This window comes from Lentinula edodes, assembly GCF_021015755.1.
Source record: "Lentinula edodes strain Le(Bin) 0899 ss11 chromosome Unknown C8R40scaffold_4, whole genome shotgun sequence".
In the NCBI taxonomy this organism is placed as follows: domain Eukaryota; kingdom Fungi; phylum Basidiomycota; class Agaricomycetes; order Agaricales; family Omphalotaceae; genus Lentinula; species Lentinula edodes.
The window spans coordinates 764,371-777,399 of record NW_025764310.1 but is presented as its reverse complement, the minus strand read 5'-3'; the positions used below and the strand labels follow the sequence as shown (position 1 = coordinate 777,399).

At 46.2% G+C, this 13,029-nt stretch overlaps 7 protein-coding genes across 7 annotated transcripts; 4 read left to right on the top strand and 3 right to left on the bottom strand.

Moving 5' to 3' along the window:
* The first annotated feature begins 103 nt into the window (after positions 1-103).
* On the top strand, positions 104-2,872 carry C8R40DRAFT_1086429 (uncharacterized protein). Its single transcript, XM_046227345.1, has 4 exons — positions 104-649; positions 713-889; positions 948-1,363; positions 1,419-2,872. Exons 1-4 carry the CDS (start codon positions 501-503, stop codon positions 2,711-2,713), a joined length of 2,037 nt encoding a protein of 678 aa, XP_046090490.1. The 5' UTR covers positions 104-500; the 3' UTR covers positions 2,714-2,872.
* A 237-nt stretch (positions 2,873-3,109) lies between these two features.
* Positions 3,110-5,052, bottom strand: C8R40DRAFT_1066478 (ZIP zinc transporter-domain-containing protein; the record flags this gene model as incomplete). The annotated part of the gene is made up of 8 exons (XM_046225786.1): positions 3,110-3,411; positions 3,480-3,731; positions 3,786-3,861; positions 3,916-4,496; positions 4,563-4,597; positions 4,654-4,768; positions 4,821-4,907; positions 4,959-5,052. The coding sequence occupies 8 exons, from the start codon at positions 5,050-5,052 to the stop codon at positions 3,110-3,112; spliced, it is 1,542 nt and encodes a 513-aa protein (XP_046090489.1).
* Positions 5,053-6,246: 1,194 nt separating this feature from the next.
* On the top strand, positions 6,247-7,399 carry C8R40DRAFT_1036054 (uncharacterized protein; the record flags this gene model as incomplete). The annotated part of the gene is made up of 3 exons (XM_046223553.1): positions 6,247-6,738; positions 6,794-6,958; positions 7,016-7,399. The coding sequence occupies 3 exons, from the start codon at positions 6,247-6,249 to the stop codon at positions 7,397-7,399; spliced, it is 1,041 nt and encodes a 346-aa protein (XP_046090488.1).
* Positions 7,400-7,605: 206 nt separating this feature from the next.
* C8R40DRAFT_597386 (ras-domain-containing protein) lies at positions 7,606-8,827 on the top strand. The gene is made up of 6 exons (XM_046235574.1): positions 7,606-7,816; positions 7,898-7,945; positions 8,008-8,080; positions 8,138-8,253; positions 8,326-8,502; positions 8,565-8,827. Exons 1-6 carry the CDS (start codon positions 7,664-7,666, stop codon positions 8,664-8,666), a joined length of 669 nt encoding a protein of 222 aa, XP_046090487.1. The 5' UTR covers positions 7,606-7,663; the 3' UTR covers positions 8,667-8,827.
* A 160-nt stretch (positions 8,828-8,987) lies between these two features.
* Positions 8,988-10,512, top strand: C8R40DRAFT_1036290 (auxin efflux carrier; the record flags this gene model as incomplete). The annotated part of the gene is made up of 6 exons (XM_046223571.1): positions 8,988-9,213; positions 9,273-9,761; positions 9,818-9,957; positions 10,018-10,121; positions 10,176-10,356; positions 10,426-10,512. The coding sequence occupies 6 exons, from the start codon at positions 8,988-8,990 to the stop codon at positions 10,510-10,512; spliced, it is 1,227 nt and encodes a 408-aa protein (XP_046090486.1).
* Positions 10,513-10,630: 118 nt separating this feature from the next.
* Positions 10,631-11,695, bottom strand: C8R40DRAFT_1166632 (uncharacterized protein; the record flags this gene model as incomplete). Its single annotated transcript, XM_046230882.1, has 5 exons — positions 10,631-10,660; positions 10,718-10,971; positions 11,028-11,315; positions 11,365-11,570; positions 11,631-11,695. The coding sequence occupies 5 exons, from the start codon at positions 11,693-11,695 to the stop codon at positions 10,631-10,633; spliced, it is 843 nt and encodes a 280-aa protein (XP_046090485.1).
* A 558-nt stretch (positions 11,696-12,253) lies between these two features.
* On the bottom strand, positions 12,254-12,912 carry C8R40DRAFT_1066474 (uncharacterized protein; the record flags this gene model as incomplete). Its single annotated transcript, XM_046225785.1, has 4 exons — positions 12,254-12,330; positions 12,383-12,640; positions 12,699-12,781; positions 12,836-12,912. 4 exons carry the CDS (start codon positions 12,910-12,912, stop codon positions 12,254-12,256), a joined length of 495 nt encoding a protein of 164 aa, XP_046090484.1.
* Between the last annotated feature and the right edge of the window lie 117 nt (positions 12,913-13,029).

The window sequence follows — 13,029 nt, the reverse complement described above, 5'->3', positions numbered from 1 at the left end:
TGGTAAAATTATGAAAAGATAATTTAAAATAAGCACGGCCCCCCGCCAAATTCACGATAGCTTCACAATAATCGCCACACGAAAAGTTTTAAAATTCGTGCCCAGGATTTTTGATGAATTTTGGTAAAAATCCTTGCATTTTCTCTAGATTTTCACCGCGAAGACATTGGTTCATCCCCACAGTGTATTATGTATTGATGCGACAGACGTTCCTCCGGTCTTCCTCAACATATACAACGAAGAGCTTCAAGATGACAATTACCTACGATGAACTTGCGCTCAGTTTAAAAAGAAGCATCGCCCCTTAGACTTTAACCTCGGCATAACGCTTGTACCATCAAAACAATTCTATCAACGCGCCTCCGACCTTCACCATGGTCAAAGTTTGGTCCAAGCTGTCGTCATACGGAGGATAAATACTAGGGTAGCGTACATCCCAGCTAAGAAAGGGCCTCCCCATACGCGATCACGTTCACAATCACCTTGCAATTTCGATCCACATGCCCAAATCGGACGATAGCGCAACTCTGAGATATATCAGGAGACAGACCCGCCGCCTTACTAGCTCGATGACTACCTGGATTAGTGGTCGTAGAGATGCTGGCAGCAGTGCTGTCGCATCCCCGCGCGACGAAGTTCATTCCAAGGAGTCAGTGCCTATATATCATTTAAAAATTTGATTTGATGATTTATCCACTCATGCTGTTCTTAGATACATAGGTCCTCACCCGACTGTTGAAGAAACTGGTAGTATTCAGGACAGCACGAGCAACAGCGGTTTTGTCGATTCTACTGAACCTGGAGTAGACTGTGTGGAGCGGGATCCTGTCGGTACAATCTTTCAATTACAAACTGATTCAAAAGAGGGCGCTTCAGATCAAATCGCAAGGTAAATAACAGTCAGTTCTTCCAATTTGACAAATTTTCCCATTAACGTTCCGGCCCAGCTCTTTTTTCGTGACTGAGCCAATCAATCCCGACGCTCCTGTTCCCCCACCAGAGATGATCATGACCATTTCCACGCGAGGTCCCGTCGGACAAGTTGCCCAAGTCGATGTTGCAGATAATCTCCCCTCCACTGGTGCACCGGTTGCAACCACGGATTCCAAACCTAAAAATCAAGTAGCGACTCCTCCGTTCAGTAGCAGCTACATGCCAACCATTAGCTATCATTCTTCTGGCAAGGCGATTTCTCGAAACACACTGCAGGAAGGATCGGAGGAGACCGTACAACTTCGCTGGACCCAGGAGGGTTCTGTCCAGTCGTCCAACACTGTTCCATCTCGGCTTCGAGAGATCACGAGCAGTTGTAGGGATGAACAACCCGAATCGAAAGAAACTATAGTCCTTTTTCCTAGCGCTAGTGAGTAGTGCATTATCGATGCTTGAAAACATATTCACTGTGTTACATATTCCAGGTCGATTGCCTTTGAGAAATGCTTACGGAATAACAGCACATACAAGTACACCTGTCGACGATGTTCAATGCTCCCGTTTGGCGGTGCCTGCTGGTGCCAGTTCTTCTTATCGTGGCGCAATAATTGGTAGCACTCAAAATACAGTAGCCCTAAGCCCTTCAATTCTGTCTTCACATACAGCTCCGGCTCCGTCTTCTTCAAGTGAACACACCCTCACTCAATCCTCTACCGCTGACATTGCTACTGTGATTGATTCCGATGCTCCAAATGTGTCTTCCTCATATATCGACAACGTTGCTCTTGTCTCCGTTACCATTGCCGCAATCAAATCCGATACAGATGTCGGTCCATCCTGTTCAACTGCCTCATCCGGATTGGAAGTGAAATCGGGCGTCCGGCCTCCCAACTCTGTCGATATCTCTTCTGCGTTTAGCATGACCTCCATTCCCACATGTATAACAGGCTCTGCTGCTTCTTCTCCTTCCACTGTTCGTCCATCGATTACTCCGAAACCATCTCATACAGCCAACTCCCAAGCTGTGAGTGATCAGCATAACACTCCTGCGTCTAGTCCCAGCCCTCATCTTTCTCATGCAAACCCGCCTTCTGCTACTAGAGGTCGAGTTCGACAACTAAATGAGATCGCGCGCCTTCCCGCGTTCTATGGCTCCAACGACTTCGTGCGAATGAATTGGAAAAAGGGATACGGAGCCTATGAAGGACAGACAGCTCTACCAACTTGGAATCCAGTAACTAAACAGTGGCAACATCCGCGGACTGCGTCTGTTGTGTCTGCCTCTGCTGCTCCTGTCTGTGCTATTCCGGTCAAATCTTCTGCTTCCGCCCTAGCTGCCTCTGTGATGACCACGAATCCTGCTCCGACTCTTTCTGCGACTGCTATCGCATCCTCCACCCTCGAAGGATTGCCTTCTGTGGAATCTTCGACATTGCAACAGGAAAAGGTTCAAGTCAAGACCACTCACACGGCTATCAAGAATGCGGAGGCTGGTATTTCGCATGTTCCAACGATAACTGAGATCGTGAGTCCAAGTCCTCGACGAAGCGTTCGGATTGCCCATTCAGCTACTTTCCCAAGGGTCTCAGTCCCTTCTCTTGAATCCGCTGTCGTAATGCCTTTGTTACGAAAACGGCCGCGAGAGACTGAGGATGAAGATGTCACGTCGGAGGACAATGCTAGCTCTGGATCTGGAGAGTCCGCGAGCAAGAAGGTTAAGCGTAATGCAGGCAGTGTTAATACAAAAAACCCCACTAGAAAAAGGCTCGTGAGGCAGTAATGAATTACCGTCAGCGTCTTCAAGTCTCTTTCTTGTTGTTCTACAACCGTCTGTGGAAACCCTTTTTCTTCAATATCTGTAGCATCTATTTTATATATATCATTCATGGACTTGTAATTGTATGTGCTGTGTTTGATAGATGTTGGTATCGCATTTTCATCGTCTGCTTCAGTCATCAAAACATGAATCGTTGCAACTATCACAGCAATGCCAATGTCCTTTGCAGAATTGTGGCAAGCAACATGTTATTAACGCATGGATAATTAATATACAGTACAAGACAAGATATACAAACTATATATATCACAACATACATCGTCTATCCAGTGTATCAGAAAGCAAGAAGAATCAAGATATGTAGTCCAGCTTATAAGGGCAGGTGACCGAACACCACATTTACTCGCCTAACCCGATCAAGCCCATAGCCAACACACCAGCGAGCAAACTGCCTACAGCCAAAACCCTCCGTCGAGGAGATATTCCTTCCTCTTCGGCATCCGATGAATCGTCTTCATCGTCACCATTGATGAATTCGCTACCATGCGAATGACCGTGACCGGCGGTCCCAGTCCCATGCCCTCCCAGATTTCCAAACACAAAATCGCCCGCCATCATCTCGACCGTTGCGGCATATATCAACATTCCTGCCGAGATGGCGGACATTAAGCCTTGGGTAAGAAGCATGCGAGCTTCAGATGCTAGAAGGGAGTAAAGGCAGAAGCGCATAAGCACGTTGAACAGAACGGGAAAGAGAACAAGGACATACTTTTGCCTCTTTGTGAGGAAAAAACTAGCATACCCATTGCAATACCCAGAGGCGTCGTGAGGGCGAAAAGAATAGTTAAGACAGGTTGTAGTACTGAATGATGCGACTTGCGAGCTAAAGAGGCTGAAGGCGAAGACGATCTTGATGGCCGTGGAGAGGTATCGCCTTCGTCAGGAGGAATTGCTGCTATTCGAATCCCGAGACTGAGCCCCTCAAATAGCTGATGGAAAATGATGGCGGTGACGAGGGTCGCTTAGATTAAGAATGAGCGAACAATGGTATGATAGAAGGTTAGAGGTAACTTACTAAATTCAGCCCCTGATGTTATCGATAATGTTAGCCCAATTACTAAAGAGTGGATCATTATCCCGAGTTGCAGAACCTGTGGGATAAACGTATAAGTTCACTGTGCGTCCGAGATTCAAATCCAACTGACCAATATTCCAACAACCTGTCTTTTTCTACTGAGTAATGGTCTCTGAGATTCTACATCATCATCATCATCATCATGGGGCACATAATTACTAGCGATATCGTGTTGGACATCTTCAGGACTTTGCACCACAAGCCTTGACCTGGCTCCTTGTGTTATTGTTTCGGTACCCTTTCCAGCCGGACACACACATACGCATACGCACGAGCCTTTCCCACCTACAAGGTGATATTCTCCGTTGTTTAAATGATAGTTGAGATCGTTTATGATATAAAAGCAGTCATTGCCTCTTGAATAACGAGGAGAGTTGGTTACGATCGAAGAGAGATAGTGATGCATCCTCGGTGGAGATCGTATGAAAGATGCTTCGAGAGAGTGGTGAGAGCGAACTGAGGTTGAAAGAGCTGAGCTCGAGAAAGTCGAGCCAACTGAGGCCGAGAGAAGATGGGTACTCTCATTGACCGGATGAAATTTGTGAGCTGTTTGGACTTGCGATGAGCTCGTAGGTTCTCTTTGCGGGTGCTCCTGGGATGCAGATGTTTCGCTCTCTTCATGTAAATGATCGACATAAGAGGTTGAGACATCTGTCGAGATATCGGTAGCAATCACATTTAGAATTACGGATTTTTTTCTTAAGTGTGAGCACGTACATTCAACAAGGAAGATGGTTATTAACGAGGCCAATCTGAATGGAAGTAAATAAATCAAAACTATGTGAGTTACACCAAAATTAAGGCGAACATTATAAAGCCGGTTTGTTCTCCGACGCCAGGATAACGAGACTTGACGATACTCGATGTCAATGCTTCAAAGGAGTCTTGTAGCAAGTGACAGAATGCCGTAGACAGAATGACCCCTGCAAATAGCTTCAAGAAATGTGTTTTCGCCCAGTTACAAAACTATCTTACCTGTCCCAAAGTGTTTTCCAATAAAGAAAAGGATTTTTGGTATTGATAAGAAACGAATCTTCTTGGATAACGCTGGGAAAGCGACAGCTAAGGGCGAGATCAATCTCAGTGTTGAAACATTCCATGGAGAAAACATACCCAGTAAAGATATGGCAAATATGATGCCCATTGCACTAACATGCTGGGCTACTTTATCCGAGGTTTCCATGAACAGAAATGAGAAAGTGTACATTGGCTGAAAGCCTTTGGCCTTCGGAGAGGACGATGAGGTTTATAAGCCTGTGTTAGTGACGTACTGATAATTGAGGACCACCCCAGTTAGGGCTTGAAAGCTTGACCAATCAGAAGCTGCCAATTATCATCTTTAACTCAATCATCACTTTGCCGTACTGATGCCTCTATGGAGTGCTAAAACTAGACTGCTGGAACATGGCAGTCTCCCAAAGACAGAATGTATACCTTTTGACACTTTCAACTTGAGGGTTCAAGAGAGTCATGATCACATCTGTCGCGCTTTTTCTATGAGGCGGGAAGGAAAACTGAACTTCTTCTTCCAAAGAGACCTGAGACGATCCAGAACGGATAGCAAATTCACTCAAACTACATGCGTGTCGTGATTCTGCATCGCACCAGCTCAGGCTGAGGTGCTAATGAACCATAATTCTAGACAGCCAAAATCGTGACAAGTAAAGAGGAGGGAAGATATGAAGTCTTTAGATTTCCGTCTGGCGTGGATTAGCGTAAATTTTGGGCTGACGCACACTGCACACCGAAAAATCATCAACATCAACAGAAGATTTCGAAAATCAGAGGGTCATTTGGCTTGGAACCTGCCCCAGCTGAGGAGAGGGTTACTCACTGTCACTCGATGATGATCAGGATTTGATTCTACAATTTGCAAACTTCCTCACACGGAGTTATGCCCAAGGCGGATGTAATCAAGTTCCATCATGCTGTAGTCGACAACAGGTCGACTACTTTCTTCCTTTCTTAGTGATCCCCAAACAGGAGCTCTTGCTCTCTTTTGCCTCTGACAGGCCTCAGGAACCTTGATAGTCCTTGTATTCAAGGTATTGAGAAGAGGGTACCTCTGTCAGGAACATTCCCGGACCGTTCCTAGCTTCCGGAATGAGTAGTCCTTGTTCAGTTTGAGCTGGGACCCGTATGGATGCTGCGGGATGCCCAGTCTGGGAGGCTGATGGGAGGGCACCTCGAGAGTGCCTCGAGTCCTCGACCCCTTGATAAGCGCTTGATTTGAATAACTAGGCGCCTGCCGAAAATTACTTCATTGTTCTCTGAACAGCCAAGATGTCAAAACGCTTTCCGCGAGCAGAACAAGGTCTTTTACGGGGAAAGGTCAAAAAGACGGTCAATACTGTCTATGTGCTCCCCATTACCCACTCTTTCCACTAAGCAGTTTTCCGCAATGTTCTTCCTATGGTCGTTCGTTTTACCTACCCTCATTCACGCAGCCACAGTCACATTTCCTCCTACGGTCGGTGTAGGCGCCAGTGACGTTCTGTACACTTCTTCTGCTTCATCTTTCGATTCACTCAAAATCTCTAACGTGAATTCGACCACGTATGAATGGTATTACTTTGACGCCATCTCGGATGACGGTTCTTATTCTGTCGTTGCTACCTTCTTTGTCGCGCCCGATACCGCATTCCCGTTCACGGGCAGTCCGACTATGACTTTGGAGGTGCTGCTCAGCATCCAGACTCCGGATTCGGACGTGTTTTACTTGAATGGTGCTTTTGCCACCGATGCCCAAGTTACAACTGATGGTGACGGGGCTTCTGGCGTTTGGGAGGGCACTGGACTTAGCTTCAACGGAAGCTCGGATATGTCTTCTTATGAAGTCGTCATCGACTCAGCTGATGTTATGGGGGTTACAGGCACGATTTCTATGCAATCTGTGAGTGTTGTTCTTCACGTCACTTCGACCGACTAATGAAAGAACTCATCCAAAGATTGCTCCTGCGCACTACCCTTGTTCCGCCGCTCAAGCTGGCGAAACTATGCAGCTTATGCCCAATATCGGCTGGGCTAATGCTATCCCTGACTCTCAGGCCACCATTCAACTCGAGATTAATGGTCAGAATGTATCGTTCACTGGATCTGGGTATCATGATATGGTCAGCATACTTGCTATTCGAATTTCCTTGCTCTATTCATAGATAACTGCCACGTAGAATTGGGGAGACATACCCTTCACTGATGCAGTAGGAACCTGGCACTGGGGCCACGGGCGACTCGGCCCCTACTCCCTCGTCTGGTTCGACGGTACTTCACAAGACGGGACACCGTATGCTAGCGGTTACGTCTCTATGAACGGGGCCATTATTGGTACTCAATGCTCCGGTGTCAATGTTACTGCATCAACATCTGGATTTGACATCGGGATCGACCTCGGAGACGAGGGCGTTCTCCAAGCTCAGTTCTCCACTGATCATACTTTGCTCAGTTTCGACGGGGTTTACTACCGTTGGTCTGGAAGTCTAGTCGGAGGGATCAGCGGTGGAGAACAGTACACTGGCTCTGCGATGTTTGATGAATTTGATTTCACCAGTAGCTAGTACATTTCGTTTTACGCAAGTTGCGCACATCATTTTGGACAATTCGATACCATAGCATATCTTTCATCTTGCTGTATCCTTAGTGCAGTCGCGTGTATTTCTGCCATCTACCCACTTACAATTTATTTGAGCTAATACTAAGTACTTACCTGTGAGCTGTGAGAGTGGATAATTCACGTGCAACCACTGATAATAGATGACATCGCATCGCTCCTTGCAACGTTTCCACCATCACTCATTCACGTATTTCTCTTTGACCATACAATGGCACCAACTGGATCGCAATCTACAATCAACGTCAAACTGCTTCTCATAGGCAACTCATCAGTAGGAAAAAGTAGTTTATTACTGAGGTTTTCCGACGAGCAATGGTTACCTGAAGATGAAAGCAGCGCGACAATTGGTGTGGACTTTAGGGTGGGTGGGTGATGTTTCTTGCGTTTCAAGAAGGAGGAAGAGTACTTCAGACAGTAGACTGACTGGTGGGCAACTGGATAGGTTCATAAGATGGACGTGAATGGGAAGAAGGTCAAGCTCAGTATATGGGTACGTCTTGTCATGGACTGGTGTTTTCGTTACATTGACGCACTGTCTCTCTGGGGGCTCAGGATACAGCTGGCCAAGAGAGATTTCGCACAATAACCTCCTCTTATTACCGCGGTGCCCAAGGGATCATTCTCGGTGGGCACAACTTCCCTTTCGTTTCGATTACCACAACGATACCATTCGATTGTCTAGTTTACGATGTATCTTCTCGGGAATCCTTCGATGCACTTCCACGGTGGTACAGTGAGCTGGAAACCTATGTTTCAGATTCTGTCGTAAAGATTCTTGTGGGGAACAAGGTAGACAAGGCACGTCCGGCTTCGGCTTCATCCTTATGCACTTAATTAGTATGAACTGTGCTCACATCATCTACTGAACAGGAATTTTCCCGTCAAGTACCAACAGCTGAAGCATCCGCTTTCGCTGAACGTATGAACTCGCTGTTCATCGAAGCTTCAGCAAAGATGTCAGTAAATGTCAAGGAGACTTTTCAGGAAGTAGTTGAGAAGATAATAGACACACCGGCATTATGGACTAACGGAACGGGTCAATCCAAGGTCCGGATTCCGTTTCCGCACGAAATGTATTCATGCTGACCTTGTATATTATACGTTCACAGGCTCAGAGAACTGACGGAGGTCGAGGAGGCGTTCCGGGAGGCGTTCAAGTCGTAGGTCTTTCAGAAGAGCAAACAGACCATAGTGGGGCCTGTTCATGTTGAAATCAGATCAAGTAGAACGAACCTTTTCCTAGAGGCTTGCAATATTTCTGATACATGCCTTGACACACGACCCATATGATTCCATAATCTTTCATACTTGATACCATTGACTATGCTAATACTATACTGTACCCTATAGATATACATGGATATGAGAACAGTTGATTGAGAAACTGTACTTACAGTTCCATTTATCGTGCACGCGTTGTCAAACTTCTGTTGAGCCATTGCCAAACTTTTGCTGCGCCCCAATGACATCAGTGGCTCGACATAAATCAAACATATAATGAACGACCGTCACCCTTGATTTATCGCACCTCCATGTCCTCCATTTTAACAGCCTTTGTCGGCTCACTCGAAGCCGCCGCGAGCGTTTTGCTTACAGTTTTCTATGGCACTCTCGCTGGATATCTTGGGCTCGTGAACAATAAATCTGCGGTTCATCTCTCGAAATTAGCTGTCAAGTTGTTCATGCCCTGTCTGTTATTCGTCAATGTTGGGTCTGGCATCAGCACAGACACTATTCTAAAATTTGCACCTATAATTAGTATGTGTCTTGCAACTCATCTTATCTCCGAAATCCAGAGATCTAATTATTGTCCGAAGTCTGGTCATTCGGATATAACATCATCTCAATTGTCCTTGGGACTACTGCGACCAAAATCTTCAGGTTACCCGGATGGGTAACTCCAGCAATCACTTTCAATAACGCAACATCCCTTCCCCTCCTTCTCCTGCAGTCATTTTCAGCGTCGGGAGCTTTAACATCCATATCTGGCGGAGATTTGAGTGACGCCATCCATCGTGCCGAAAGTTATTTTCTTATAAACGCAGCTATCTCCAACACCCTGACGTTCAGCCTTGGACCAACTCTCTTGAAGGTCAACACGGACAGAGATAATGATGAGCCGATCATAGAACGAGAACATACCGACCTTGTCTATGTCGAGTCTTCCGAACGCGAAGATGTTGCAGAGGATGGTGGAGAAAGTACACCTCTGATCGTGAAGAGAAAACCCAAATCCTCCTGGGTTCATTCAATCCGTTATTTTCTCTATCAATTTTGTAATGCGCCTTTCTTGGGCGCTTGCCTAGGTATGTTGTACTTCATTGATCTCCCAAATAACGACTGAGATTTCGTGGCTTTCCAGGTGTTTTCGTCGGCTTGATAAATCCTTTGCACCATCACTTCTTTGATAAAGACGGGGTATTTTTCGCATGGTTAACTGTGAGTTTGAGCAATGTCGGTAACCTGTTTGCGAGCATACAAGTCATTATCGTTGGAGTTAAAGTAAGCAACCTCGTTATAAAGTGCAACCTGTGGTCTAGTAAGACTCACACTACATACTAGCTTCATTCTACCTATGAGAAGATGCAGCAAGGGCAAGACTCTGGATCCATACCCATTACCCCTACTGTTTGTGTACTTCTGGCTAGATTTCTGATAATACCTGCGTAAGTCGAGCTCTGAAAAGCTTGTACATTTAATTTACCCACCTACTTCCACAGTATCAGTATACCAATTATATATGGCCTCGCGGCCAAGACACACCTGCTCTCAGACGACCCAATCCTTTGGTTTTCCATGATGATGATGCCTATCGGACCGACTGCTTTACGTTTAACAGCGCTAGCAGATGTGAGTAAAGCAGATGAACAGGAGAAAATGGTCGTAGCCAAGTTTCTGGCAGTATGTGTTTTTTTCAAACCCAAACCTCGCTAAACAGACAAGCTGACATGGGTTTAATTGTGAAATTAGCTTTCATATCTCGTCACACCCTTGATAAGTTTATCAGCAGTCGCCAGCTTGAAAGCTTGCGAGATCGCGCAAGCAGGAGCAGCTTAACGACAACAGTGGATTTTTGTTCTCTTGAAGGTCTCTTCGGGATTTTGTATCTATATATAACGTACGTGTCTGGCTAAAACAATTTTCATTCATGTATATATGTAGCACCCACTAGTACCTACTCCAGCAACTGAGGAACTATGTCAAACTAGCGAAACAGATATGTATGCCGCAGAATGTTGACGAGCTATTCCGAATAGTTTACTCTAGAGTCATCGTGCGAAACACCCAATTCCCAATCGCTGTCTGTGATCTCCCAGTGGTGTCTCTGTGAAGATGAAGCAGAATCAATTTTGGAGTCACTCGAAAAAACATCTCCCCTTTCGTAATGAGGTCGAGTTTTTCCAGAATCGCTATCCTGTTCGTCCACGTCAACAGACGAACTGCTTTGAAGATAGAATGTTCTGGGAGAGTGTTTGAATGATCTCGCCATCACATCGATCAGGTCACGTCGGGATACTTCGATAGACAGACTTTAGCACCATGGATATGAACAGAAGAGTGAACGATTCTACCTTCATCCTTCTTTCCCTTAGTATGATCGTCCTTATCCGTCTTCTTCTTCTCTTCCTGGTTGTCACGGAAAGGATGAAGAATATGCGTCGTCACGTTGTGCATTTTCTCTTTCGTATGATGATAGGTTGAGTTAACTGTTTGTACGGTCTTGTTCACCGCCTTTTTTGTACCTGTTATCACAACAGGAAGGGCACCTGTGGCAACCAGTGCACCCACAGTAGCTACTGCGGTCTGTGTACTTGCTGAAATCAACGCTGCTTTCGGACCGACTAAGGATTGAACAGCGGCTTGTAAACAGAAACGAAATTGGGGGGTCAGAACGAGCACTAAACATACTTGAGGCGTTAGGATCAGTATTTGGATCAAAACCACCATTGCCCGGAACACCGTAACCACCCATGCTTGAGGAACCATAACCACCGCCATAGCCACCACCACCACCTGTAGGATCGTAGCCCCCATAACTACTTTGCATGTACTGGCGAGCAACAGGGTAATGATGTACGAGTTCGTCCTGCCTCGCCAAAATGCGCCTGTAATCACTGCAGGTCATTGTCAACACTACTCATACGATTTGGTGTAAGGGAAACAAAGCCACTTACATTGGAGAGGCGTGGACGGCTATCACGAAGAACGCGACAAGCACAGCCGCAGGAAGCTTGGGCATTATTTTGTCAACTTGAAAATGAGAGAATCGAGTAAAGTGGGACGGCTAAATATCGTGTCCAGCAGAGCGAAAAGGACTTAGACCAGCTAAGCTCAGAGATCAAAGTTTTCAGAACAGTGTGCTTTTATACCTCTTTACACGCTCCGTCGGAACAGTCGCTGCATCATTGTTGACAAGGATGCCGCATCAAATAGACGATGCCCAACCGGGCTTGGCAAAGTTGACGCTACCGCTAAGGCATTGGGATCAGATAAGAAGATGAAGGTAGGTTGGGGCAGGTTGCTGCCCTTTCTAGTACATCAAGTGAAGCATGAGATGGTAATCGTGTTTACATACCTATTTACTGGATAGAATACAAACAGCAAGCGAAAGAAAGCGCCAAAAACCTCTGAGGGCCAAGCGCCATTGTAATGAACGCAACAGCTTTATCCCATAACTTCTACGGCGTCGAGTATATTCCTGCGCCGGCTCATGGTCTCCGAAACCCTTTCGCAAAGAAGAATGTGTGACCAGCGGACCCGCCCACTCAAAAACGCATCCCACCTGTCTAGATCGTATCTAGTCGTCGTAGGGCGATCTGCGTCTTGATACTACGTCGGGGGCGTAAGTGTATATGCTACGTCTAGCCTGAGATGCTTGAAAAGGGGACTGAACACAGTATACGTTTGAAAGAAGGTATAGGCTTACGTTCATCGTAATTCTGAGGGTGGTGATGGAAGGGAAAGTGCTGTTTTACTTTCTCTTCTCCGACTTTCATTTCCGTCGTCGCATTGTGAACTTTGTCTTGTACATGGTGGATTGCCGTGTTCACCTTTTCAACACCTTGATGCGCGGCGCCTTCCAACTTGGGAAGAGCACCAGTGGAAGCTAATGCACCAGTAAGTGCAACTGTAGCTCCGGTGGCAGCATTTATCATCTCTGTAGTCTGTTCTTCTTTGGTGCGAGCTGGTAGGACAAACCATGTTGATAGCAGTCAAGTTAGCGCTAAAATTACGCAACGTACGATGGCCTGGCTCAGAACCAACAGACTCGCGAATGACTGGTTGGTGATATACGAGGTTGCCATGCCTCGCAGTAAGGCGATCGCTGCGTCTTGATCATGAGCACTCCCAGATTGAAGTAAAAGGGGGGAACACGTACATTGGGGTAGCATCAATGGCGATCATGATCGCAAGAAGAGCAATAGCAGCAAACACAACAGCGGAAATTTGAGGCATGATGAAGGCACAGGTTGAGGTACGTTGAATACAGCTTCTCTTTATGTGTCCAGCACTGAGAGAGGGGGGTTGAGAACAGCTAGACTCGGGATCCATGACAAGAGCAGTACGTTTTAT

Coding starts and splice junctions, on each gene's coding strand:
- C8R40DRAFT_1086429 (XM_046227345.1), top strand. CDS start 501: ATGCCCAAATCGGACGATAGCGCAACTCTGAGATATATCAGGAGACAG. Junction 650..712: donor GACGAAGTTCATTCCAAGGA/GTCAGTGCCTAT, acceptor TGCTGTTCTTAG/ATACATAGGTCCTCACCCGA. Junction 1,364..1,418: donor AGTCCTTTTTCCTAGCGCTA/GTGAGTAGTGCA, acceptor TACATATTCCAG/GTCGATTGCCTTTGAGAAAT.
- C8R40DRAFT_597386 (XM_046235574.1), top strand. CDS start 7,664: ATGGCACCAACTGGATCGCAATCTACAATCAACGTCAAACTGCTTCTC. Junction 7,817..7,897: donor CAATTGGTGTGGACTTTAGG/GTGGGTGGGTGA, acceptor GCAACTGGATAG/GTTCATAAGATGGACGTGAA. Junction 8,081..8,137: donor TGCCCAAGGGATCATTCTCG/GTGGGCACAACT, acceptor TCGATTGTCTAG/TTTACGATGTATCTTCTCGG.